Here is a 26,367-nt window from a genome sequence, read left to right on the forward strand (position 1 = left end):
AAATGTATGTGATTCTGCTCTTTAATCAGAAATTGAACACGTACTGGGAAGTTAAAACACCTATTGCTTTCACTGTTGTGTGGCCATCAGATGTGCACCATATGTGAGTTTTTTGAGCTTTCCATCACTGCCAGTTCTCCTTGGCTTGTAATTTGTATGGCCATTGGAAAAGAAAGGACTATTTGCCCTTACCACAGGCTCTTAAAATGTGGTTAGCTTAAATATGCTGAGAGAACTTGTTTCTTTACAGCAAATATATTTACAGTGGAATAAAGTTTTGTTAATACCGCCTTTCCTAGAAACAGTGCCCCAAGATATTAATGCAATTACAGAGCTAAATAGGATTTAAAAGTGGAGGCAAGTGTTAAGAAGTTTTCCGGCTGAGATGCTTAAAGAAATGGAGAGTGATACTGAAGGCTGTAGGAGCAGCAGCAGGGAAAGTTCTTGCACTAGTAAGGATGTGACTGTGTGGAGACTAATTGGCTTACAGTATGTTTTAGTAATAGTTAAAAATTGACCCTATTGCTTAACTAGAAAATTAGCTAGCTAAAAATCAACAGTGATTACATGTTGCCATGGAGTATGGGACTGAATGCTTAGCCTTTTGCTTTGTTCTCAGGCAGTTGGTAGGGGCTTGGGAGCACTGCACATGATGCTCTGTTAGCCCCTCGAGGGACTGAAAGATTGATTGGGTGCAGATGTCGCAAGGTCAACCCTTTTCCTGCTGGAAGAAGAGTGTCTGCAACATGGACACTTTGAATAAGGACAGTTAATGGAAGGGGGTTGCTGGGGGAGCTGGGAGATAGAGGCAATGGAGAAAGATCCTTTCTATTCCTTTAAGAACCCCTGGAGAGGTCGCAGAGGGGTGAACTTGACAATAAACTCTCAGTGGCACAATAACACTAAACTAATGTATTAAGTTTTAAACCCAGGCTTAAGTGCTCTCTGGAAGACTTGGGAGGACACTCATTTACAGGGGTACAAGGCTATCTCTTCCCATCATTTGATCCCTGAAGCAAGAAAGCTGGTAGTGTTTTAAGAAAACACCAGGATGGCAGCTCCCTCCTCAGCACAGTGAGAGATCTATGACGGGGGAAATAGGCAAATACTCTCCACCCGCAGAAGGTGATTCACTAAAGAAAAAGCATCATCAGTGGGGTCAGCACAGGAATGAGTTTTAGAAAAGGGGCTATGACAGAGGAGAGGGAAGGGGACTGGGTGAGAAGGGAGAGAATATTCCAAGTGAATGGGGCAACATGATAGAAGGTAGAAGACAAAGGCTCTCTGTGGAAGACTGTGGACAGCTTGCTGTGCTTCACTGCCAGGAAAATAATGTACAAAAGCATGACAAGCAAATTCTGTACAAAGACAACTGAGACACCATATTTTGTGACTATTAAAATTGGACAGGTTGCCTGTCTATAGAGAAGGTTACACAGCTGCGTCTATTCTTTGCTTGTCTCCTGCAAACCCCCTCCCCCTTTCTTTTTTTAAATGGGAGAAACCTAAAAACAATCAACATTCATATTGTCATTTAATGGGCAGAAATGGTGTCCCAGCCTCTGTTTGCCAGAAGCTGGGAACGAGCAATGGGATGGATCAATTGATGATTGCTTGTTCTGTTCATTCCCTTTGGGGCGCCTGGCACTGGCCACTGTTGGCAGACAGGTTACTGGGCTAGATGGACCTTTGTTCTGACCCAGTATGGCCGTTCTTATGTTCTTATGTATTTTAAAGGATTTTATTTCACTCATTTGTAATCACAGTTGCATTAATTAAAAAAAGACATTTAATTATCATTTCCTTATTACACAAGGGGCTACTTGACACTTCCTGTATTGATTTTCATTTATTTTTAGATCTCTAATTAATGTCAAGGATTGTGCACTGGAAATCTCATGTTAAAAGTTGGGGGGTTTGTGGGGGTTTTTGTAATCAGATCTAGAGTGAACATATTTCCTAAAGTAAAAACAGGACGGCTGGGCCCAAGCTGCCCCCTGCCCCTGCCTGCAGGTCTAGCCAGAGCCACCCCCACTGCTGACAACCCCCCCCCCCAGCTCCATGCCCCATGCCACCCATGGGTGGGGCTGGGGCTGGGGCTGAGTGCCCTACCACCCATGGTAGCAGCTGATCCTCCCCAAGAGCCGCACCACCAGCCACTGGGACTGACCTCCCCTGAGCTCTGTGTCCCTGCCATCCACGGCTGGGGCTGAGCCCCCGAGCCCCCTGTTGCCCGCAGTAGTGGATGATGCCCCAGAGCTCCGCACCACCAGTGACTGGGATTGACCTCCCCTTCCCGAGCTCCGAGCCCCACACCTCGGTTGCCACCCTCCTTCAATGTTCCTCCACGCCCCCTGGGGGGAGGGGGGCATGTCCAACTTTTTTGGTAAACTGGGTATTTGTTTGTTTGCTCTTATCAGCTGATCAGTTGGGAAGAACAAATGGGAGAAATGCCCATTTTTCTTAAAAAAGTCAGGACCCCCCGGATAGGGCTTAAAAACGGGCCTGGCCTGGCCAAAATGGGACATATGGTCACTGTAGCCATATCCAGAGATTTTTTTAAAATAAACATGAAACAGTCTTTGTTGTTCTCCTATGGTTTAATTCCTTTAGAAGCTTGAGCTGGAAATTTGTCCTTCCTAAAATATTTTCTATATCTTGGCTTGTGCACTCTGATTTGATATATGTTTTTGTGTGATTGCAGGGCTGCTGGCATTACATTTTGTTCAAGTATATTTTTATACTGATAATACTGTTATAGCACTTTTCCCATCTGTCTCAGAGTTTTATGAAGACTCATGCATTAAACGTTTCAAAAAGAGCCTTGGTGAGGTAACTATTCACAATTTTTACGATTTCTAAAAGAAAGACACAGACAGGGCTGCAAATAGAACCCAGGAGTCCTGTTTACTAACTAGACACATTCTCTCTTTTAAAGGAAAAAGAGAGGTTAATGATTTTTTTGTGTGAACAGGAGAAAACCATAAAGTTACATGGACTTTCAGATTGACAAAAGAAGCCTAACAATAAACTGAAATGTTGATGACCCCTATTTCAAATATTTGATATATCCATGCCAAACATCTTTGTACCATGTCTGTTCCAGATGTCGGTGGTATTCCTGTCAGTCAGAAGAATATTGTGAAAAGCTCATTTCAGTTGTGCATTTTAAAAATCCCTTTTAAAAAAGTTTCAGCATGTATTTATTAAAATATATTTTCCTTCTGTTACTTGCAGGTCAAAATTTACCTGGCTGATTGAAACTCGCTTTGTCTTAACCATGCTGTAGAAAAATAAACATGATGCCAAACAGAGGTAACCTCTCTTCCTTCCAGAGCATTGCATCAGGTATGAAATGCACAAAGCACATGTTTTGTAACTTTACTGGAGACTTCATTGGTTTTGGTGCTATAATTTTGCTTGCTCTGTAAATTGTCAGTTCTCTGCTCTTGTTATCTTCATAATTTATTTTACTAACTAAGAGGGACCTATTGTCATAGCACAGGGGTGGACAAACCTTTTGGCCCGAGGGCCACATTGGAGTTGCAAAACTGTATGGAGGGCCGGGTAGGGAAGGCCGTGCCTCCCCAAACAGCCTGGCCCCCGCCCCCTATCCAACCCCTCCCACTTCCCGCTCCCTGACTGCCCCCCTTAGAATTCCCACCCATCCAACCCCCCTGCTCCTTGTCCACTAACCACCTCCTAACCCCTCACTCCTAACTGCCCCCTGTGACCCGACCTGCTATCCAAGCCCCCCTGTTCCCCGTCCCTTGACCCCTATCCACACCCCCTCCCCCTGACAGGCCCCCCAGGACTCCCATGCCTATCCAACCCCCAACCCTATTCCCCATCCCCTGACTGCCATCCAGAACCTCTGCTCCATCCAACTACCCCCTGCTCCCTGCCCCCTGACTTCCCCCTGGTACACCAACCCCATATCCAACCCCCCCCCGGCCCCCTTACCATGCCGCTCAGATCAGCATGTCTGGTAGCCGTGCTGCCTGGCCGCATGGCTGTGGGGAAGGGGGACAGCAGGGGAGGGGCCGGGGGGCTAACCTCCTCAGCTGGGAGCTCAAAGGCCGAGCTGGATGGTCCCACGGGCCGGATGTGGCCCACGAGCCATAGTTTGCCCACCTCTGCCATAGCATCTGGGTGCATCACAACAAGAACAAATCTCAGTTTTATGTCTGTCCTCAGTGAGTAGCAGAACTGACCCTCTAATTAACCACCTAGACAGAGAAACCAGACAAGGAAGAAAAGAGAAGATGCTGCCTCTTTATAACTCTCTCCAGCAAATACTTGGCTTAAAAGATGATCCTTGCACTGTGCACTGAAGGTTAAGCAATTACAGCTCTGTCTGACCTCCAGAAGGAATGAATTCCTTACACATTACCAAGCACACCCTGCCTCTAGTCTTCATGAGTACATGTGTAGGGAGTGCCAGCAAGAGTATCTAAGGAGTCATGGTACATTCGGAGAGTCATTACTGAAACAATAACTTTAAAAAACTCCACCAAAGATCTGGTGTATGGACAGACAGCTAGATTCAGCTAAGTGTAGAAGCCCTATTGATTTAAGTGCTTTGCTTCATTGAGGCTGATGTGCTGAGGAATTCACATAAGGTAAAGTATGGCTGCATAGAGGTATTTCTGACTTTTGTTTGTTTTGCTCTTTGACATTTGCAGTCCAAGGAACCCTTCATTGCTCGGATGAACAAACGTGATCATTTTCATTAGTTTACTTGTTCTTTTGCAAATGGCTTTAGTCTTCGTGAAATTAAATGTGCCCCTTCAGTGTTGAAGGGTAGTAATGAAACAGTCCCTAAAATTACATTACTGTGTCTGAACATGTTTCTGTATAGGCGTCAGTGGAAATTATGCAAAAAATAGGGTAATGTTTGATGCTAATTTAGTCTAGTTGCATCGTGATCTTGTTTTGAATGGTTAGTATTGGATGCAAGATTAATTGAAAGTGTGAGAGAGATTTGGAATGGGGGAGGTGAGAGGGGTTGTTAAGTACTATTAAGAATGGAGGGGTGGATATGAAGAATAAGCTCTCACAATAACAAATAACTTTCAGGTTTTTGGTCTTCGGGATTTGAACTTCTAAACACCACTCTGGCAAGTGCTTAATCTTTTTCAGCTGGTTTTGTTTTGTTTTACCAGACAGAGGCCTGTGGAACACACATGGCTTTTTTTTCTTGTTGTCAATTTGAACTTGATTGTCACCACTAAAAAAAACTTGCACAAGTCCTGTTGAAGTTTTCTAACTAAAATTTCACATTATAAGGAACTGTCTGGCTCAAAATACCAACAATGAGATATGAAGCCTTTCATCACTAAACTTGCTGGCTCAAATCCAGCCGAGATTATTAGTATTCAGAAGTTATCAACGTTTGATCCTGATTGACCCTGTGAAATGAGTTGGTGGTGTTGTCTACTTTCCAGGGACCTACATGCTCTAGCATGAAGGCATGAAAGGGTATGTAGAGTCAGACTTTGGGTTCAGGTCTGAAGCTGCAGATAGTGTCTTCAACAGGCATAACAGTGAAGGTCCTCTCGTAGATCAGTAATTGGTTAAAACAGGGGTCGGCAACCTTTCATAAGTGGTGTGCCAAGTCTTCATTTATTCACTCTAATTTAAGGTTTTGCATGCCAGTAATACATTTTAATGGTTTTAGAAGGTCTCTTTCTATAAGTCTACAATATATAACTAAATTATTGTTGTATGTAAAATAAATAAGGTTTTTAAAATGTTTAAGAAGCTTCATTTAAAATTAAATTAAAATGCAGAGCCTCCAGGACCAGTGGCCAGGACCCGGGCAGTGTGAGTGCCACTGAAAATCAGCTTGCGTGCCGCCTTTGGCATGTGTGCCATAGGTTGCCTACCCCTGGGTTAAAAGATAGGAAACAAAGGGTAGGAATTAATGGTCATTTATCACAATGGAGAGAGGTAAACAGTGGTGTCCCCCAAGGAATTGTACTGGTACCTGTGCTATTCAACATATTCATAAATTATTTGAAAAAGAGAGTGAACAGTGAAGTGGCAAAGTTTGCAGATGATACAAAATTATTCAAGATAGTTAAGTCCAAAGCTGATTGTGAAAAGTTGTAAGCGGATCTCAGAAAACTGGTTGATTTGGCAACAAAATGGCAGATGAAATTCAGCATTGATAAATGCAAAGTAATGCACATTGGAAAAAATAATCCCAGCTACACATATATAATAATGGGTTCTACATTTGCTGTTACTTGGGGTCACCGTAAATAGTTCTCTGAAAACTTCAGCTCAGTGAGCAGCAATGGTCAAAAAGGCTAACAATGGTAGGAACCATTAGGAAAGGGATAGAAAATATGACTGAAAATATCATCATGGCACTATGTAAATCCATGGAACACCCATACCTTGAATACTGTGTGCAGTTCTGGTCTGCCCATCTCAAAAAAGATATATTAGAATTGGAAAAGGTATAGAGAATGGCAACAAAGATGATCAAGGGTATGAAATGGCTTCCATACGAGGAGAGACTAAACAGATTATGGCTATTCATCTTAGAAAAGAGATGACTAAGGATGGGATATGATAGATAAAATCACAAATGGTGTGGAAAAAGTGAATAGAGAAATGTTATTTACCCTTTCCCAAATACAAAAACTAGGGGTCACCCAATGAAGTTAATAGGCAGCAGGTTTAATACAAACAAGAGGATGTACTTTTTCACACAGTGCACGGTTAACCTGTGGAACTTATTGCTATGGTATGTTGTGATGTCCAAAAGTATGACTAGGTTCAAAAAAGAACTAGATAAGTTCATGGAGGATAGGTCCATCAATGGCTATTAGCCAAGGTGGTTAGGAATGTAACCCCATGCTTGGGACGACTCTAACCTCTGATTGCCAGAAGCTGGGAGGGAATAATGGGGGTGGATCATTCCAACTGCTCCATTCAGTACACTCCCCCTGAAGCTCTGATACTGGCCACTATTGGAGACAGAATACTGGGCAAGATGAACCATTGGTCTGACCCAGAATGGCCATTCTTATGTTCTTAACCATTAGATGAGACAATATCTTTTGCAATAAGTAAAACAGACTGCACTGGGTCTATGTGGTGAATAGGGATGAGATAACCCCTTCCAGTTAATTGATTTCAGTTGGAACTGCAGGTACTCAACACCTCAGAAAACCAGGCCTATGACCAGTCCTGTACCCTCACCACAAGACATTGATGCTCTGAAGGATAATTGCTTCCTTAACTTCAAATACACAGCTAATTCCTTGATTTAGCTTGCCAAAGAGTTGCTTGAAAGGTTAAGTGAGCTGTTTTACATCAGCAAAGGCCTGAGATCAAGCCCCCTCAGGGTTGTGTGTGTCTCTGGCAGTGGTTGATGCTATCACTGACAGAAGGAGAGCAGGAACTGCATTCCTGTCACTGCTTTAGGTACCAGAGATTTACTTTCTAACAGCGGAAACTCAGAACTCTTGGGCTGAAATTTGGATCTTGACACATCACTGAACAAAAAATGATTTTTCATCTCGTGATCTGTTTGACTATGTATTTATAGCGTGTAACTCTGAACTATTGTTCTACTAGGGACATAGGATCTTAAACAGCTTAAAACTTTATATATTATTTTACATCTTAAAGACTATAGTGCTTATAGAGAGTTTTTCATCTTTCAAGTGTTCTACAAACATTAAAGAACTAAACCATAATACCCTTGAAAAATAGGTTGTATTCTCATTTTACAGTGGAACAAACTGAGGCAAGGGGGTGATTTGTTCACATTTATATAGGACCTTGGTACAAAGCCCACTGAAGCACTCTCATTGACTTGAGTGAGCTATGGACCAAGCACATAGTTAATAGGTTGCACTTAGTCTCTCTGTGTCTCAGTTCTCTGTCTGTCTGTAAAATGGGATTAATTTCACTTCCCAACCTCACAGGAGTTTTGAGAAGATACATAAATGAAAGATTGTGAGTTGCGCAGATTCTGTAATGATGGGGGCTATATATCTACCTAAGATAGATAGATAGGGATAGGACTTGAGTTCATGAGTTTGTGTCTCCTTGTCATGTGTTCTAAACAAGTTGTTCTCCACCATTTTGAGCTCAGGACCCATTTGTAATTGTTTGTGGCCTGTTACCACCCAGTAAATAGTCTGGAGTGGAGGCCCTGGGGTGGTTTCAGTCATATCCTTCCTCCCAGCACTCACCCCACAGTGGTAGCTCCTGTAGCCCCTGTGCTGTGGGGCTGGCTGGGATTGGATCTCCACTCCGGGCATTGCAACCTCCATGGTTGCAGTGCTGCTCAGGTTTGGCCCCACTCTCCAACTGGACCAAATTTGTGTGAGTGAAGTTGTGATTTGGCTCATGGGGTTGCAGTGCCAGACACTCAAATATGGCCTACCCGGATTCCCGTCGTCATAATGGCTGGGCTAAACCTGAGTGGTGCTGGGACCAGCGAGACGGCAGGAAGGTGAGCCCAGCCCGCCCTGTTGGACAGGAGCCACAGGAGCTGCCCCACAACCCTTTGAAACATTCTGGCGATCCAGTTTTAGGTCCCGACCCATGGGTTGAGAAACCCTGTTTTAAACCACACCTTTTAAAAACTCTGTTAGAAAAACTAGAGTCAGTATTTCTAGTGGGTAGGTCACCAGAACAGGCATCAAGGGATGTAATTCTTTTCCCATCTGTGTCACTGATATGCTATGTAACCCTGGGGAAATCGCTTGACTGCTCTCTGACTCAGTTTTCTTCTCTGTCAAATTGAGATTATAAAATTTACATACCTACCTTTTTTAAGTGTTCTAAGATATAATTATTAGAAACGTTATTTTTCCATGATAGATTAAGTATATACGATTATTTTTAACTAATTGCAGGGTGAGGCTTTCTCATGTATTTGCTGAAAACTAATTTTTCCCCTTTTTTCCTCTCTCTCACAGATTCCAGTAAGATTATGGCAGAGTACAGCCACATACAAAACCAGCTGGAATTACAAAATACTAGTTTAGGGAAAAGCTCTGTGATGAATTCCTTTGAAAATGATCTCCAGGATATTATGGATAGCCTCAACCAGAAGAAATATTCATCAAGCCTTAAATTTAAAACAAATGGGGACTCCTCTGGTTCCTATTTAACCCTATCACAACCTGTGCCAGCTAAACCTAGCTCTTCATCTAGTGTTAAAAATATGCATTCCGCTACCAAAATTCAAGGATGTAAACCCTTTTCTTGTGAGAGCCCTTATCTTTCAGATAAAAATGTCTCTGTAAAGCATATGGGTTTCACTTCTCCATCCTCTAGTGGGTACAGCCTGGGGAGGACAGACTTCAATATTCATGCCAACAGAGAAAATGAAAAACTCTTTGGACATGTGGATAAGTTTCACTATTCAAAATATAGTCAAAAAAATAAATCGTATGACAATGTCTTCTTCCCAGCAATGCTGGATGGGAAGAAGAACTCAGGCTCTCTTCTTGCAATGTGGAATGGAAGCTCAGGTAGTGAAATAATTCTTTCACCTGTTAGCAGTTCAGGGGCCGCAAGCATGCCTTCCAGCCCAAAACAAGGCAGGAGGATGAATATTCAAGACCACCTAATCCTTCATTCAAGACCAGTTAAGCATAAGGAGGCCATGACTGAGACTCTGGGTTCAAGAACTAGGAAGTATTCTGGTGGGTCACTGGGTCATATGGGAGTTTATAGTCGTTCTCTGCCCAGATTGTACAAATCGACAGAAAGCCAGCTGATGCCATTAAGTTTGCCTCCAAGAAATTCTCTTGGTAATTCCAAAAGAAAAAAACACGGAGAAAAAGATCTACCTCAAAGTGCATTAGATGCTGATAATTACCTTAATTTTTCTTCTTGCAGCTCAGGAGTGTCACCATATACAAATTCTGTGTCTGACAGTAATTCTTATGTTAATTCAACTCTTAGTGTTCCTGCAAGCCCCCGAATAGCTAGGAAAATGCTTTTAGCATCTTCTTTCTCCCATGTTTCTGATGATATTGATAGATTTGGACTCTCAGGGACAAGCCCCAGTAATTCTTTTTCCCCTGTGGATCTTGACAGAACATTTTCTGTCAGAAGAAACATTTCCACTAGTTCCATGGAGTTTGATGAAACTGACCTGGAAAGCTTCAGACAGACACCTACCTTACGGGAGAGAAAGAACAGTATTAGTTCAATTTCTGGAAGAGATGACCTAATGGACTATCACAGGAGACAAAGGGAAGAGCGGCTTAGAGAGCAGGAGATGGAACGACTGGTAATTTTTCTTTTCCTTTTAGTTTTCACCAGTGTTTAATGGTTGCAAAACTAACTTTCCAAAGCAAACTGTTGAGTATACAGTAGATGCAAAACATCTGCTGCTGTATTTTGACATTCAAATACATGACCTTGTGTGCTGGTGGCTTGTTTACTATGTCAGTCTCTAAAATTAATGGGTATATAGTATGCTACATCAACATATCAGATGGTATCATTCAACTATCTGAAAAAAATGTAGGAAACTCACAGAAATTATGGTAGTTCAATCTGTGGGTTCCGCCAAAATATCTATGTACATCTATGTACATAAAACCCACAAATTGCACGGCAGGAATCCAACACTCTTTTTAATTTTTTTCCCCCCAAGTTGATGGCACTGTTTTGTGGTAAACACTGGGTAAAAAAAACCAAAACCAAAACCAAACCTATGTCTCCACTATAAGATTTCAGGGTCATGCTTCAATAAGCAACAAAGAATCGAACAACAAAATTACCTGATGCTGTATGTCACCACGTCTAGTGAGCACATTTGCCTTGCTTGGTCAAGACTTTGCCTCCTGAGTATCTTCATCAAAGCATTGATTTCTCTACTTGTTGGTTCTTTCTAGTGATCACAAGGCCAGGTAAGAGGGGAATCATTTCTCTTCCGTAGCACGTCCAAAATGTTTGATGCACAAGAAAATATTAAGATTATGTAATGCTTCAAAAATTAAAGGTAAAATAATTAGTGTTATACTGATCCATCAATTAAAACTGAATAATACCCCAAAAGGAGAAATCATATAACAGAAACACACTATTTGAAAAAATCAAATCTTACTTTTTTTTTAAATTTACATTTAGAATTTGAAAACTTCCCCATGACAATATTTACCTTTTTGCCCAAATATTTTTACACTTATAGGAAAGTAAAATGCACCCTTCGTTGCAGGAATCATATAAGGTCTTATGTATACACAGAAGTTGCACTGATTTTATTCCATCAGTTAAGAAATTAATGTACTTAAATGGGTGCAGTCCCATTTGTGAACACTCCTAACTAGTTGAAAAGTGACTCTGTATCAGTTTAGTTCAGGAGTGGGCCAACTACGGCCCACGGGCCGGATCCAGCCCATCAGGGCTTTGGATCTGGCCCACGGGATTGCCACCTCCATGACGCCACGGGCCCTGCACCGCTGCCGGAAGTGGTTGGCACCATGTCTCTGCATCCCCTGGTGGTGGGGAGGGGGGAGAGGGATTTGTGTGCTGCCCTTGCCTGCAGGCACCACCCCTTGCAGCTCCAATTGGCTGGGAATGGGGAACTGCGGCCAATGGGAGCTTTGGGGGAGGTACCCGCAGGCGAGGGCAGTGCACAGATCCCTCCTGCCCCCACTCCCCCAGAGGCCACAGAGACATGTCTTAGCCCCACAGGGAGCCTGTCTTAGCCCCGCTGCGCACTGCTGCCACCCCGGAGACGCTCCAGGTAAGTAGCGCCGGGCCGGAGCCCGCACCTCGACCCCCTCCTGCACCCCAGCTCCCTGGCCTGAGCCCCCTCCTACACCCCAACCCCCTGCCGCACCCCTCCTGAGCCCCCCACACCCTTCCCGCACCCCAGCCTCTGCCCTGAGCCCCCTCCTGCACCCTGCCAACACCTCAACCCCCTGCCCTGAGCCCACTCCTGCACTCTGCAGCCCCTCCTGCACCCCAACCCCTTTCCCTGAGCCCCTTCCTGCACACCGCACCCCCTCCCATACCCCGCACTCCCTCCCACACCCCAGCCCTACATTCATGGCCCTGCAAGCAATTTCCCCACCCAGATGTGGCCCTTGGTCCAAAAAGTTAGCCCACCCTTGGTTTAGTTTGTCAGTTCCTTACACATTTTGAGGTAAATTAAACTAAGGCACTGTTAAACTGATCTAGTTATATGGGTGCAACTTTTGTATGTAGACAAAGCTTAATATCTGCAGCAGAGTTTACTTGTTTCTGCTGTGTCAGATCATTGTATGACAAAATTCAGGGATACAGATGGAAATTTGAGGAAAGAGTGGTGGTTGGCTATTGAATCCACAAATATGCTGATCCAGCGACCACAAATACTCATATAATGAGTATACAGGGTCATGGCCTTTATTCTAGGCCAAGCTGAGGGCGGTCTCTGGTTGAGGACTGGATTCTGTTTAATTCTTGCCCCTAAATCCTGTGTATTCCCCCCCCCCCCCATTCCCCGCCCCAGCGTCATTTACATGAGATTCATACCAGTATACAGGTATTAATTTCACCAATGTTAGTTATTTAGAGATACTGAACATATTATACTATAATAGGTATACTCAGAGTTAAAGTCTATTAGTATTTTAAAAAACCAAACATTTTCGAAGTTGGGTGCTTAAAGTAAGGTACCTAAATCCATAGTTGGATTTCTAAATGAAACTAGCTAGATTTTCAGAGATATTGAGGGTCTATGATTTCCATTAAAGCCCTTGAGTGCTGCAAATAGAGTTGGATGGACAACTTGGAGGTGGGAGAGGGGAAATCACTATTTTAATCAAATTTTTGCTCAAATCTTTTTGGATATAAGTATTCTCTCCCATTTTTTGACCAGCTTTAGGTATGAGTTGTCAGTGTTTCTGATAATGTCGTGCCTTATTTTGGTGCCAGACTTGAAGTGTCCACTGTGGAAAATTTTGGTTTAACATTTTTGCTATGTTAGAGCCATTGACTCCTTTCCAGTGAACAGTGCTACCAGCTTGCAAGAGGGAGGCGCTCCATCACTGAAAAATTCAAACCAAGTATGGTGTAGTGGTTTTGTATTTTTACGAGGAAAATCCTGGATTTTGGGGGGAATGCTTCTACAGTTAGCACTGCTGTTCTCTCAAAAGTAAAATGCCAATCTAAAGATATGTTCTGATTCTGTTTTTAGATGAGATGACTAAATCTTTCCTTTTATTTAGCATTTGTCTCTCCCAGCTCAATACTTCCTTAGAATCCTATAAAAGGAGAATTAGCCCATGTTTTCTCAGCATGTTAAAATGTTTGAAAGATTGACTGTTTTAGGTGTTGTATGACTTACACATGAAGGAATTTGCTCGTTCTTGATTTAGTCTTCTCTTCAACATCCTGCTATATATTACTTTTTGAAGTTATCCAGTTAAGGATTGGAAATCAGAACAATACATTTTTCAGGGATTTGAGAGCTTGAACAATCACTATAATTAGTTAGCCAAGCCCTGGCAGGAAGTATATATTTGTAAAAATACCATTTCTTTATACCCTGTATATAAAAATCAGCATGCATTCAGAGCCTGATTTTTTCAAATGGGCTGAGCACCCACAACTCCTTGGGACTTCTTTACTTTTAGCTTGATTTTGCACACCTGCTAAAGGAACTTAACCCTTCTTCTTCCTGCTTGATGGAATGTAGATTTGTACAGCATGTTTCCTGTGGAAAAGATGATAGATAACCAAAAATGTGTGGGTTCAAAGTGCTGAGTAGAAGTGTAGGTTGAATGGCTAACCGATAAATGATTTGGGGGAGTCAATTTTTATCCAAATATTTGACCTTTTAATGTGAGGTAGGGTAAGCCAGATCGAATGTGTTTAGAGAAATTCTGGAAATGCAAACATCAGTTTTGAAACAGTGTTTCAGGCATTGTAATACTTTAAAGAGTCAGTGTAGTTTGGCCCACCATTTTCCTTTGAACTAACCATTGTTTTCCTTTTCTTTTTATCGTTATGATTTTTTAAAAAACATCTCTGAAACAGCTTTTTGTGTGTGTTTGCTTGCTTTTCACTTGCACAGGCTGGTGGAGAATGTTGAAACTGCAGCCTTTGTTAGTCCCTGAATATGAAACTAAATGGTCTGTTTTTACTGTTCCCAGAGAGTAAAACACCGAAGTAAACAAATAGCACAAACAGTGAAACGTCCATTTCAGTTTCTGGAATAATTTTAGCTTCAGTAATGTAATTCTAATTTTGTTACCCATGTGACAAAGTAATTTTCTTTTTAAGAGCAGGGTTTGGTGTTCTTTCTCTCTTTTTAAAAATATATATGTATCTGTGGGCCAGAATCCAAACTGGTGTATGAAGGTGTCAATCAAACTTTCCTGTGCTAGCCTGTTTCCCTGTATCTCATGAGGCTGGTTGTGTCTCTGATCTTCTCCTCCTCTCTGGATTTTCTGTAATGGGTATGAGCTGCAGGGCAGGGAAGACAACTTTAGGGTTATGGCCAGAATTCCATAAGAGCTATGCTGATCAAGTTTGCTGAGGAGATAGGCTGATTGGACTTTGCATCTTGGAGGAGTGGAGTGTGGGGAGGTTTTTTCAGAATTTTTACCATCAGAAGCCATTGTAAATTCTGGCTGAACTTAGCCAAAGTCTTTAAACACATCTTCCCCTTATAAATGTGGTTTATGAATGTTTAAAGGGAAGACCTATTAGACAAATAAACATTCATAAAATACTTGGCTAAACCTCACATGTTTGAGTATAATATAAACCCCAATACATATTGAAGTTTGAATACAATCAATCATCTGAATCTAAGAAAAGCTGGGGAACGAATAGCAGTATTGATTGAAATACTGACTGTAATAAGGAATTATATACAAACTGCCAGAGACAAGTTGGATAGATATTAAGGACAATCTAGGCAAGTTGATACTTAGGTGCTGTCAGATAGTCACAACCTTGTTGGACAAGTATCAGAGAGGTAGCCGTGTTAGTCTGGATCTGTAAAAAGCAACAAAGAGTCCTATGGCACCTTAAAGACTAACAGACACACAATAGCAGATTTAAAGGTAGCCATCCTACAACAAAAAAACTTCAGGACCAGACTTCAAAGAGAAACTGCTGAGCTTCAGTTCATTTGCAAATTTGACAGCATCAGCTCAGGGTTAAACAAAGACTGTGAATGGCTAGCCAACTACAAAAGTAGTTTCTCCTCCCTTGGTGTTAACACCTCAGCTGCTAGAAGAGGGCCTCATCCTCCCTGATTGAACTAACCTCTTTATCTCTAGACTGATTCTTGCCTGCATATTTATACCTGCCTCTGGAAATTTCCATTACATGTGTCTGACGAAGTGGGTATTGACCCACGAAAGCTTATGCTCCAATACATCTGTTAGTCTATAACAGGGGTCGGCAACCTCTGGCCCGCGGCTCTCCAGGGGGCCGGGCCAGTTTGTTTACCTGCCGCATCAGCAGGTTCGGCTGACCGTGGCTCCCACTGGCCGTGGTTCGCCGTCCCAGGCCAATGGGGGCGGCGGGAGCAGTGCGGGTGAGGGATGTGCTTACCCTGGCAAGCAACGTGCCAGAGGTTGCCGACCCCTGGTCTATAAGGTGCCACAGGGCTCTTTGTAACCTTGTTGGAGACTGTCTAGTGCTGATTTAGAGGCAGTACAATATTTTACCTGTAGGTGGAGCCATGTATTTAAAAATTACTATTTGAAATTATGTAAAATATTGTCCACAGCCTATCTCTTGGAATGGATCTGTAAAGCATACTTTTATACGTCAAGCAGCCTTTCTGGAAATTGGGAATGTAAATTTAAATGAGCAGTGAATTAACAAGCAATATGAATATGGAGTTGGAGGAAAACATGTTTTAAGAGACTTGTTTCTCTCAGTTTGCGGAACATTTAAGCATGGTCAAACTTTATTCTGTAAGTAGGAAATAATACAAAATTAGGTTGAATGTAGAAAGCTTGTGGCATCATCATATTTATGTGTGATGTGTTCATGTGAGTTAAAAAGAAATAAACATAGGTAGGACTTTGAAAGCAGTACAGGGGATTCACCCACATATCATCCATTAAAAATAATTATAATTAATTTTACAATTAAATTTTATAGAAGATCTCTGGCTCAGTTTTCCATACTGCTTGAAAATCTCAATCACTTTATTTAACCTATCACTTAGGATATTGAAGCATTATGTATAAAACATTAGCTAGTTAAGTTTTGCAAACAGTGCTGTGAGGTAGTTGAAGGCTAAATATAGATAATTTCTCTCACTGTTTATATTTAGCAATCTTTGTGGTGTTACAGGGCAGCTGTTTAAGAGCAGTTGCATTTAATACAGGAACAAATACCACACATCAGGTTGAAGCCACTAGATGTTTTAGATACACAGGATGTAATTAACCTTGGTATCCTGGTGAATTTCCATCTTAAGTAACACCCCTATTTTTGCAAAATAGTACTGTAGAATCTTTAATGATCAGAAGTGTTAAGGATGACCTTACTTTAGATCCCTTCCAACAGACCTAAATAAATGTAAGCAGTTAACTTATTTTTTCCTGCTCTCTCTCTCTCTAACTTTATATATACACATACACACGCACGTAGTTTAGTTTCTCCAGCCTTGTATTTAATTAGAAGGTGCACTATAGGCCAGAATAGAAATCAATTTCAGTTGAGTTACTCCGTTTTTACACAGAGATCAACATATGGAACCATACGAGGGCTTGAATAATTTTGGACTCCTACTAGCCAGAGTGTGATATGAAAAATAAATACAAGTGTGTGTGTTTGGGTAGGGAAGGAAGGCACCAATCTGAGCAAAATGCAATATCCTGGTGAAAACCTCAGCCCCTGCCTCAAAATGCTTTAAAAAAAGAAAAAAGGTTGGGAGGGTGAGGCTGCTAGGATTCCTGGCAAGTGTACTTTCTGCTCAGGGGCTTCATGTTTGCTGGGTAACTAGTGTCTGTTCTCCAATTCCCCCACCCTTTTCCTGGCTGCTGGAAGAGAAAAAGAGCTTTCTCTCTGGGTTTGTCTACACTGGGAAATTGACCAGAATAGCTATTATGGAATAAACAATAGCTCTTCCAAAATAGCTCCTCATGTGGACATACTATTCCAAAATAAAAATCACTTTATTCTGGAATAAATAGTGTGCCCACAAAGTGCAGTGATTATTCTGGACTAGAGCGTCCACATGGAGAGCTATTCTGGAATAGTTTATTCTGCCATAGTTGTTCTGGTCAATTTCCCCATGTAGCCCTCTTCTGTTTAACTAACCTTTTCCCCCTCCACCTTGAGAGTCTGTGTGTGGGTATGTCTACACAGCATTTTGGAACCTGAGGTGTAAGCCTCCCAGCTCAGGTCGACAGATTTGGTGGTATTTGTGCTAGCGCTCTAAAAACTCTGGTCAGACAGTGTTTTGAAGTTGCAACTTGGGCTGGAGCTCTAGCTCTGAAGCCCCCACCCCCATCTCCCAAACCTTTGTCTATTACCTTGGGTGTATGTGAGGCCCAGCCCACATCTCCTTCTCTTTAATACTGGAAGAGAAAGCAAGCTAGGGAAATGTGGTCTAGATGAAATTACTGTAAGGTGAGTGCACCACTGGTTGAAAGACCGTACTAAGAGAGTGGCTATCAAAGGTTTGCTGTCAGACTGGGAAAGTCTATCGAATGGGGTCCACAAAGGGTCAGTCCTGCCCAGTCCTAATCGATATTTTTATTCATTACTTGAATAATGTAGAGGAGAGTATGCTTATAAAATCTGAAGGTGACACCATGCTGGGAGTGGTTGCAAGCACTTAGGAGGACAGGATTGGAATTCAAATGACTGTGATGAATTAGAGAATTGGTCTGAATTCAACAAGGTGAAATTCAATAAATACAAGTGGAAAGTACTTCACTTAGGAAGGAAAAATCAAATGCTCACCTACAAAATGGGGAATAACTGGCTAGGTGGTAGTACTGCTGGAAAGACTCTGGGGGTTATAGTGGGTCACAAATTCAATGTAAGTCAACAATATGATGCAGGTGTGAAAAAGGCTAATGCAACTTTGGGGTACATTAACAGGAGCATTGTATGTAATACAGGGGGGTAATTGTCCTGCTCTACTCAGCACTCGTGAGGCCTCATTTGGAGTAGGGTATCTAATTCTGGCTGCCACACTTTGTGAAAGATACAGACAAACTGGAGAGAGTCCAGAGAAGAAAAAACAAAAATGATAAAAGGTTTAGTAAAGCTGACCTATGAGGGAAGGTCAAAAAAACTTGGCATGTTTACTCTTGAGAAACGATTAGTGAGGAGGACAGGGGACTTGATAAGTCTTCAGATATATTAAGAGCTGTTAAAAAGAGGACGGTGATCAATTGTTCTCCGTGTCCACTGAAGGTAGGACAAGAATTGAGAAGCTTAATCTGAAACAAGGGGGTTAGATATTAGGAAAACTTTCTAACTGCAAGGATAGCTAAGCTCTGGAATAGACTTCCAACTGGGGAATCCCCATCACTGGAGGTTTTTAAGAACAGGTGAGAAAAACTCCTGTTAGGGGACAATCTGGGTTTACTTGTTCTTGGCTCAGCACAGGGAGCTGGTCTAGATAACCTCTTGAGGACCCTTCCAGCCCTACGTTCCTAGAATTCTATTAAAGAAGGCTTTGCTCTTTCTGTCTTCAGTTTCCCATAAGCTCCTGGATCTGCGATGGGGAGGAGAAGGTGTCTCTCTACTACTCTACCCCATCTCAGTCTCTCTTTTTGAGTCTTTCTCCCCTTTGAATAGCTCCAGTGCACATACTGTTGCTGCCTGATGCACCGTGAACTGATGAGCTTCTTGTTAGGTTGTTTGCAACTCACAAGTTTCTGAAGAGTAGTGGTGGGAACTCTGGTCAGTTTTCAGTCTTCTGCTGCTGCTTGCTAAAGCTCTGAGCCATATCAGAGGCATTGGAGCAATCTTGCCTGCTAACAGTGGTAGGCATTGTTGCATTGATTATATCTGGTTCATGTTAACTTGTCAATAATTAGGGGTATAGACTCTATTTCTATATATTTTATTAATGGAATCTTAGATTCTGCTAATGGCACTTTCCCTGAAAAGCTTCCTACTTGCTACAGATGACTCATCAAGTGGATTTTTCAAGCCCTGCCCTGATATCTTGATCTGACATCACCATTTTGCATTTATGTAATTCATGCACCTGCATGTAAATGAGATTCACAGAAAAGAGGAGTAGCTGAAGTGGTTGCCATGCCTATCCAGTATAGCTTCATCAGTGCGAACAATGGTGTGTGTGTTAGTATAATATAGGCACTAGAGTTGTACACATCACTTTTCACAGCAGATGGCATGGTTAGAACCCTGCGTGGATACAAAATTTATTATCTGTGGATATAAAGTGAGTATCTGTGGAGTTGTAGGGCTCTAGCGACAATAGCAAGATCAGCAGGGCCGTGGTCAGCAACCGGGCCAGGAACTGCATCAGTAAAAGCAGCACTGCCGCTCGCTGGCTCCTGCGAGCAGCAGCCCAACATGCTGCTGCCTTTGCCACTGTGGTTCCTCGCTCATTGTGGCTAGAGCCCTGCAACTCTGCAGATATCTGCTTTATATCCACAGACAGGGGCGGCTCCAGGCATCAGCATGCCAAGCGCGTGCCTGGGGCGGCAAGCCACGGGGGGTGCTCTGCCGGTCGCGCAGGCTGCCGCCGAATCTGTGGGACCGGGGACCTCACGCAGGCAAGCCGCGGAAGGCAGCCTGCCTGCCGTGCTTGGGGCAGCAAAATACCTAGAGCCGCCCCTGTCCACAGATATCCACATCTGCTGATATACATTTTGTATCTGCACAGCGCTCTAGGCATGGTGGGTTAAAAACACAGGCAAATGGTATACACTAGTAGAAAGGAAACTTAAAGGGAAAATGTACTGAAAAAAGGCTTAAAAGTCTTGATTCGAAGCCTCATGCACTGAATGTAAAACAGCACAATCCAATTTGGCATATTTTATATTTTCTGTAGTCTGTAACCTGAAAGCCAGTATGATACATTCCTTGCATAATTTAGTTTAATACATTTTTATTCACATACCACCTCCTTTATCTCTTCAGTTGCTGGGACATTTTCTTGGCTTGCCAGTTTTAAAAATTTATGGCTTGAACTGATGAATGCAGGTGTGTTGGAGCTAGAAGAAGTTGGCTGCAAACAAAGTGATAAAAATAGAATACATGAAATAGCATCAGACAGAACTTCCTGTGTGTAAGCCTCTTAATACACTGCTGCACATTTTGAAATAGAAGTGAGATAACTTATTCCCCTCTTAGTTGTGCAGTAGCAAGGACAGCAAACGACACTATTTTTTATACTGGACATAGGTATTTCTATAACGTGTCTTCAAATATAGAAGTTCATCAGAAACTTTCTGAAAAGTGAGAGATTTTTGCCCTAATTTGTGTTTTCCCCCAAGTGCTAGAGAGAGCTTTCTGCATTGCTAAGACTTGTAAAGATACCCAAAATAACCCTCCCTCCCATCAGCTGACAAAGTGGTAGTTTATCATTGCTCCCATAAGCCCTTTAACAAAGATAAAATGTCGTTGTGGTTTAGAATCAGGTATGTCCTGTATTGATGAGGTGGGAGACAGGAAATATATCCTGTCATTGCAGGGGGGGATGGGACTGTATGTTCTAATATTGTCTGCCTCATTTCTATCTCTTATGACAATAGTATCAAAGGGCTAGGCCTCACCCAGTGGCAATGGCAAGAGATACATAAATGCTGTAGTTCCTGGCCAGCTGTTGCGCAGTGTTTTAGGGATTGGGTTGCCTGCCCTAAAGGGAGCAGCTAGGAGAAAAGGAGGATGAACCTGTTAGGGGAATAAGGAGAGGCTTAGAAGCTTGGGGATAGTTGCATGGAGGGCTTTTGGAGACTGGGGTGGGGTGGGGTGTCATAGGTTTGGAGCTGACATCTATCTGCTGAATCTGCCACCTGCTTTATTGAAGAATGTGTAAAAATTACCATATCAAATCAGACTAGCAGACCATATAGTCCAACAGCTTGTCTCAGACAATGGCCCCAGTACCAGAGGCTTCAGAGGACGGTGAAAGAAGCTTTATAGTGGACAAGTTGGGATAAGCTACCCAAAGGGGAAATTTCTGTCTTATTTCTGTTGCTTATGCCCTGAAACAGGAAGGTTTAGATCTTTTTAAAAAAATATATACATCTGTTCTCTTTAACATTAACTGTGGATGCTCTCATCCATGTAATTCTGTAATCCTTCATTGAATTCTACTAAAAGTTAAGTACTTGTTAATTTGTGTTAAGATTTATTACACTCATGGTTTGCTTCAGGGAAACCGGAAAGAGTGTCTTGCTCTAACTCTTCTACTTGGTTCTTGTTTCTAATTGCTGCTGACTCAAGTGAGATAGGATTACAAGAAGTTAGCTATCTTGCAAAATCTGATTTTGGATTTACTGCCAGGTAGAATTTGGAAACTGAATAAGCCTGTAGTGATTCTGGCAGGAGGGAGATTCAGAAGAGATGTTGTTGCTGTTGTTATTGTTTTTAAATGTTCTGGGTGATAGTCTAGAAGTGTTTCCTAGAGATAAAATGAAAAATGTACAAAAACCTTATTCATTAGTGTTGGTATTAATGCAAAACATGAAGCTGTCTTAATGAGGTCTTAATATCTTTAAGTAGGCTTATGGTAACCAGTTTTCCAATTAATTTTTTTCCCTCTTTTTTTTAACAAAAGGAACATGAACTTAAGTCATAATACATTTTTAAAAATCTAGTAACTTTGTTCTGAATTTGATATTAAAAGACATTATATATAGCATTACAAATCTGGTTTTGCTTTCTAATAATTTTTAAAAATACTGCAGAGCTGTTCAAAACTTCTGAGGAATGAAGTATTTCTACAATAGCTTGAGCCATGACAACTTGAAGTCTGTCATAGTTGTTCATATTCTCAATGTTAAGAAAATGGTGTGACTCCTTTATGAGCTTTTATAACTTAACAGTTTGCTGGCAAAGCAATAACCCCCTGTTTTAGATTCTGTTCCATTTTGGTCAACCTTTGGTCATGACATATTATTTTCCTTCTTAACCTCCTAAGGATCAAAGGTGGATGTCTGCAGATGTAAAGCAACTTACAAAATTGGTGGGGGAGTGTGGAGAAGAAGGGGGAAATGAAAGTTAATGAAACAGGAAGTCCTAATAAAGGAGAATGACTTCTCTGTAAATTGGTTCTATGTAAAATTAGTGTAATCGTTTAATCTCTGCGAGGAGCATAGCCAAAAGTACAAAGTAGATTGACACATCTTTTACATAGTAAGCTCTATTGGGCAGGACTATTCATGTTTGAGTGCTACTGGAAATAAATAAAAATTATCTTTTTCTGTGGTGAAAAGGGAAATTTGAAACTCGAATGTGGGATCGTCTTTAATGGAGAACAGCTTCTATGTTCTCTATCTTACAACTCACTTTTGACCCAGTTGTTTTTTAAATCCCTTTTTATATCACACACACACACACACACACACACACACACACACACACACACACACACACACACATATATATACACACAATATTACAGTGTTTACTATTACACTGATTTTACATTAAACTCTTTTCTAAAGAAATTATTTCCCAATTTTAGGATTTCTTGCCTCATTAACTTTTGTTTCCTCTGCCACACCATCATTTTTTGTATATGTATAAACATGTATAATGCTTTATCCCTAGATTGGTAAAGGCACATAAGGAAATTTAATGACTTTTAAAAAATTACATTAAAAATAGTGAACCTCTGTGTAGCTTTGGCATTTTCTTTGCTTGAAATTTGTATGTTACGTTTAGCACTGTTTGTTTCAATTACTAGGAGCGACAGCGGCTGGAGACCATCCTCAATTTATGTGCTGAATATTCCAAACCTGATAGTGATCCTGCTGCTGCTACCACTGTTGCTGATGTTCAAAAAATTAATAAAGAACTTGAAAAACTTCAGCTGTCAGATGAAGATTCTGTATTTGAAGATTCTCAAATGAATCCAGACGCAAGATTTAGAAACCACTTGAAATCGTCAGCAAGTGATTCTGATTTCTCAGAGTGTAGTAGTAATCTCAATCGAAGTGCTTCCACTTTCCTTTCCTCTAGAGGAATTAGAGCTGATGAACACTTCAGTGACAATATGAAGACTCCAGCTTTAGCTTCTTCTGCCTTCTTGAAGGGTTCCAATGAGTCTTCGTACCTAAGTATCATACCAAAGGTAAGATTCTTGAGAAGTGAACATCCCATATTGGGAACGCTTGGCTGAAGTCTTCCAGTTGAATTCAGTTTTCATGGTGGAAATCACAAAGAAAAAGACTTAAAGATAAGTTTTAGTCACACAGTACAACTGTTTTTGGTCCAGTATGAATTGAAATATTGGTGATTTCATTTGCTATGAAAACTGTTTATTTTAAATACTTTTCCCAAGTGATAAACTGTTCAGGAAGAGGGAGCTTGGTAAATAACAATATTCAATTATTTAAATAAGTAGCATTTCAACTGCCCTGTAGACAGCTCGAGTTTCATGAGCAAAATTAATTTATAATTGTTGTCATGTGGAGACTTACTGTTTTAAGTATTCAGGCCTGTTGCCAGAAGAGGAGGAAATCATGTAACTTTTCTCTTCCCCTTGACTGAGATTTCTGCCTGCTCTCAAATCACCAGATTTTTTCTGACCAGCGAACCAGAATAGTTTTAAAGGGGGCAGAAAAGAATCGCCTGGCTGAATTTACTCCCCCATCCCTTTTTCTTATTCTGAACAAAGCCATTGCTCCAATCAACATGCTGCCACTTGTGAAGTATACTGTGACAGTCGACCTATTCACACACCACAAAATCTGTCCAAGGATATTCTCCAATAAATATCTACTGCTCTTTAAGAAACTGCTTCAGAATATTCCCCATTCATTTCACAGTGCAGTCTTGTAAGTTAAAAGGGTGCTCCTTTTAATAAAATAAAATAATTTCCTTAGTGATGTTACTAATAGCTAACACTTCAAAAATCAAATTAATATCTTGCTATTCATTATGTCCGTTTACCTTTTGGCAGCTTTCCTTCAGATGGAACAGTGCTAGGCTAATCTTCTACATTTTTGTGTTGTAGGTAGTTTTACTTGTAAGTTCCTTTGCACCAAATACATGTTGTAACTTTCAGTGGCTCTGTAACCAGTTTGCATGGAATGAGCAAATTTAATTTAGAATTATTTTCATGTAGAGCTGGTTGAAATTCAGAATTTCCATTTCATGGAAAATTCCATCATTTTTAAAAATTAGAAATTTTCTGCAGAAGGGAAATTAGAAAAAAATTGTTTCAGAAAAATCAAAGTTTTTCTGTTTGTTTTATTTTTAAATGAAATCACAAGCTCCATCCTTCTCCACCCCCAGACTCCAGGGGCCTCCCCTCCGGACTTTGGAGTTGTAGGAGTTTCTGCCATGGAACAGGCAGCCTGGAAGCCCTGAGAGCCCTGGTTCTGTCAGACCCCTGCCTGTCTATCAAGAAAAGTTAATTGAAATCGAAACATTTCCATGAAACATTTTGGTTTTGATGAATGAGAATTTTCTGATCAAAAAATGTTTAATGGAAAAATTCCCAACCAACTTTGTTGTCAGAGTTCAAGCAGTCAGGCCTGTGGCCAGAAGAAGAGGAAAGAACTAGAATCGTCTCTCATTCCTTCCTCCCTAAAATGTCCACTGTAATAGAAATGTTTCTGTTGGCTTCTTATTTTTAAGATGGTCGGGGTGCAGAGGCTTGCCCTGCTCCTCTTGCCCACCTGGCGCTCCAGCCGGAGCATGGGGTTTTGGCGCAGAGGCTTGCCCCGCTCTGCCCACCTGCCTGGCCCCAGCAGGAGTACCAGGTGGGCAGGCAGGTGGAACGAGGCAATCCCCCATGTCCTGATCCCGCTCCCTGGCTGGAGCGCTGGGTGGGCAGAGCAGGGCAAGCCCTGATGTCCCGACCCTGCTGCCTGGCAGGAGCACCGGGAGGGTGGAGCAGGACAAGCCTCCATTCCCCAACTCCGCTCCCCGGCAGGAACCCCGGGCAGGTGGGTGAAGCAGGGCAAGTGCTGGGGCCAGAGCAGAGCTGGGGGTGGGGCTGGATGCTAAGTGGGTTGGCCACGGCCCACCCAGTCCCACCCGTAGCTACAACCCTTCCCCACTCTCACCACACCGCTTTCCGCCCCCGCTGTACCCCTGCCCTCCTCTTCCCCACCTCATTTCACCTCCTCCCTCTAACGCCCCCCATCCCTGTTCCTCCCCCTCCCTCCCTCCCAGTGCCTCCTGCATACCGCCGAACAGCTGTTGCGCAGCATGCAGGAGGCACCGGAGGGAAGAGGAGGAGTTGATCAGCGGGGCTGGTGGGCCCAGACATGACTCGCAGACCCTCTGGAGTACCCTCACAGACCCCCATGGGTCTGCAGACCCCAGTTTGAGAAATGCTGAGATAGATTATATCAGGTTGCAAGAGGAATATCCAGTCAGTTACAATATAACTAGATCATCATTAATCCATTTCAGTGCTAACTTTTTAAGGACTCTCAAAATAAAGAAGATGTCAAGACACAACTCTTCAGTTTAGTCATCTTAATCATCACCTCATAGTAGGGGATTTTTCACATTGTGTGCTTGATGGTGGCTTCTGTATTTGATGGTGGCTTTCATATATTTTCTGTTTCTCTCCTTATCCCTTTGTAGTAAGGGCTACATTAGCTTCATTGCATTTAAATGTAAGTTTACAGGGTATCTTCTGTATTGACTTGGTTTTGGTCATGTATAGGTAAAAGGGGATATCATTTACTTTAAAGGAAAAAAAGAGGGATGCTCCTCTAGAAGTCTTTCTGCCGAGCCTTTAGAAATAAGGGTATTTTAAGCAGAAACCAGTTCCCTGTAACTACACCTTAATATTATTGATTCTCTCCTTTCTTTTATCTGAAATTTACATTAAAACACTTCATGTGCAAGTTATTATACTCTTGAAACCCTTCCATACTCATGACTTACTTTCTTTCCATAAATGAAAGATCCTATTTTTAATCTCTATTGGGAAGTTGAAATTGAAGATGTTATGTCACCATTAGCCAAACAGGATACCAGACAAAAAGAGGCTTTCCTGATAGGATTACTAGCACTAGTAAGTAAGGAATACCATTCATTCATGGTAAAGTGTGTTCTGCTAAAGGAAGAGAAGAGCTGTAACAGGCACCTGCGTGTTAATGAAATGCAGTTCATTGTTCTCAAATATCAAGGTCAGATTTGCACATGATCTCTTGTTAAAATGTCTGCCCTCAGAATAGTAATTAGGTAGCTGAGCTTCACTGGGTTTTGAAGAGGGCCATATGGTCTAGCAGT

At 41.8% G+C, this 26,367-nt stretch overlaps 1 protein-coding gene across 5 annotated transcripts in view; it reads left to right on the top strand.

Moving 5' to 3' along the window:
• Window positions 1–2,814: 2,814 nt before the first annotated feature.
• PHLDB2 (pleckstrin homology like domain family B member 2) overlaps window positions 2,815–26,367 on the top strand; it is an 83,116-nt gene continuing 59,563 nt past the window's right edge. For 4 of the 5 annotated variants that reach the window (XM_045001889.1, XM_045001891.1, XM_045001890.1 and 1 more), the window contains exons 1-3: window positions 3,238–3,348; window positions 8,949–10,273; window positions 22,856–23,242. In XM_045001889.1, the coding sequence (XP_044857824.1) occupies window positions 3,300–3,348; window positions 8,949–10,273; window positions 22,856–23,242 (1,761 nt within the window). In that variant the 5' untranslated portion in view covers window positions 3,238–3,299. Of the gene's footprint in view, window positions 2,833–3,237; window positions 3,349–8,948; window positions 10,274–22,855; window positions 23,243–26,367 lie in introns of those variants that run through there. The other variant, XM_045001888.1, reaches the window with a different exon arrangement.

This window comes from Mauremys mutica, chromosome 1 (genome assembly GCF_020497125.1).
Source record: "Mauremys mutica isolate MM-2020 ecotype Southern chromosome 1, ASM2049712v1, whole genome shotgun sequence".
Classification (NCBI taxonomy): Eukaryota; Metazoa; Chordata; order Testudines; family Geoemydidae; genus Mauremys; species Mauremys mutica.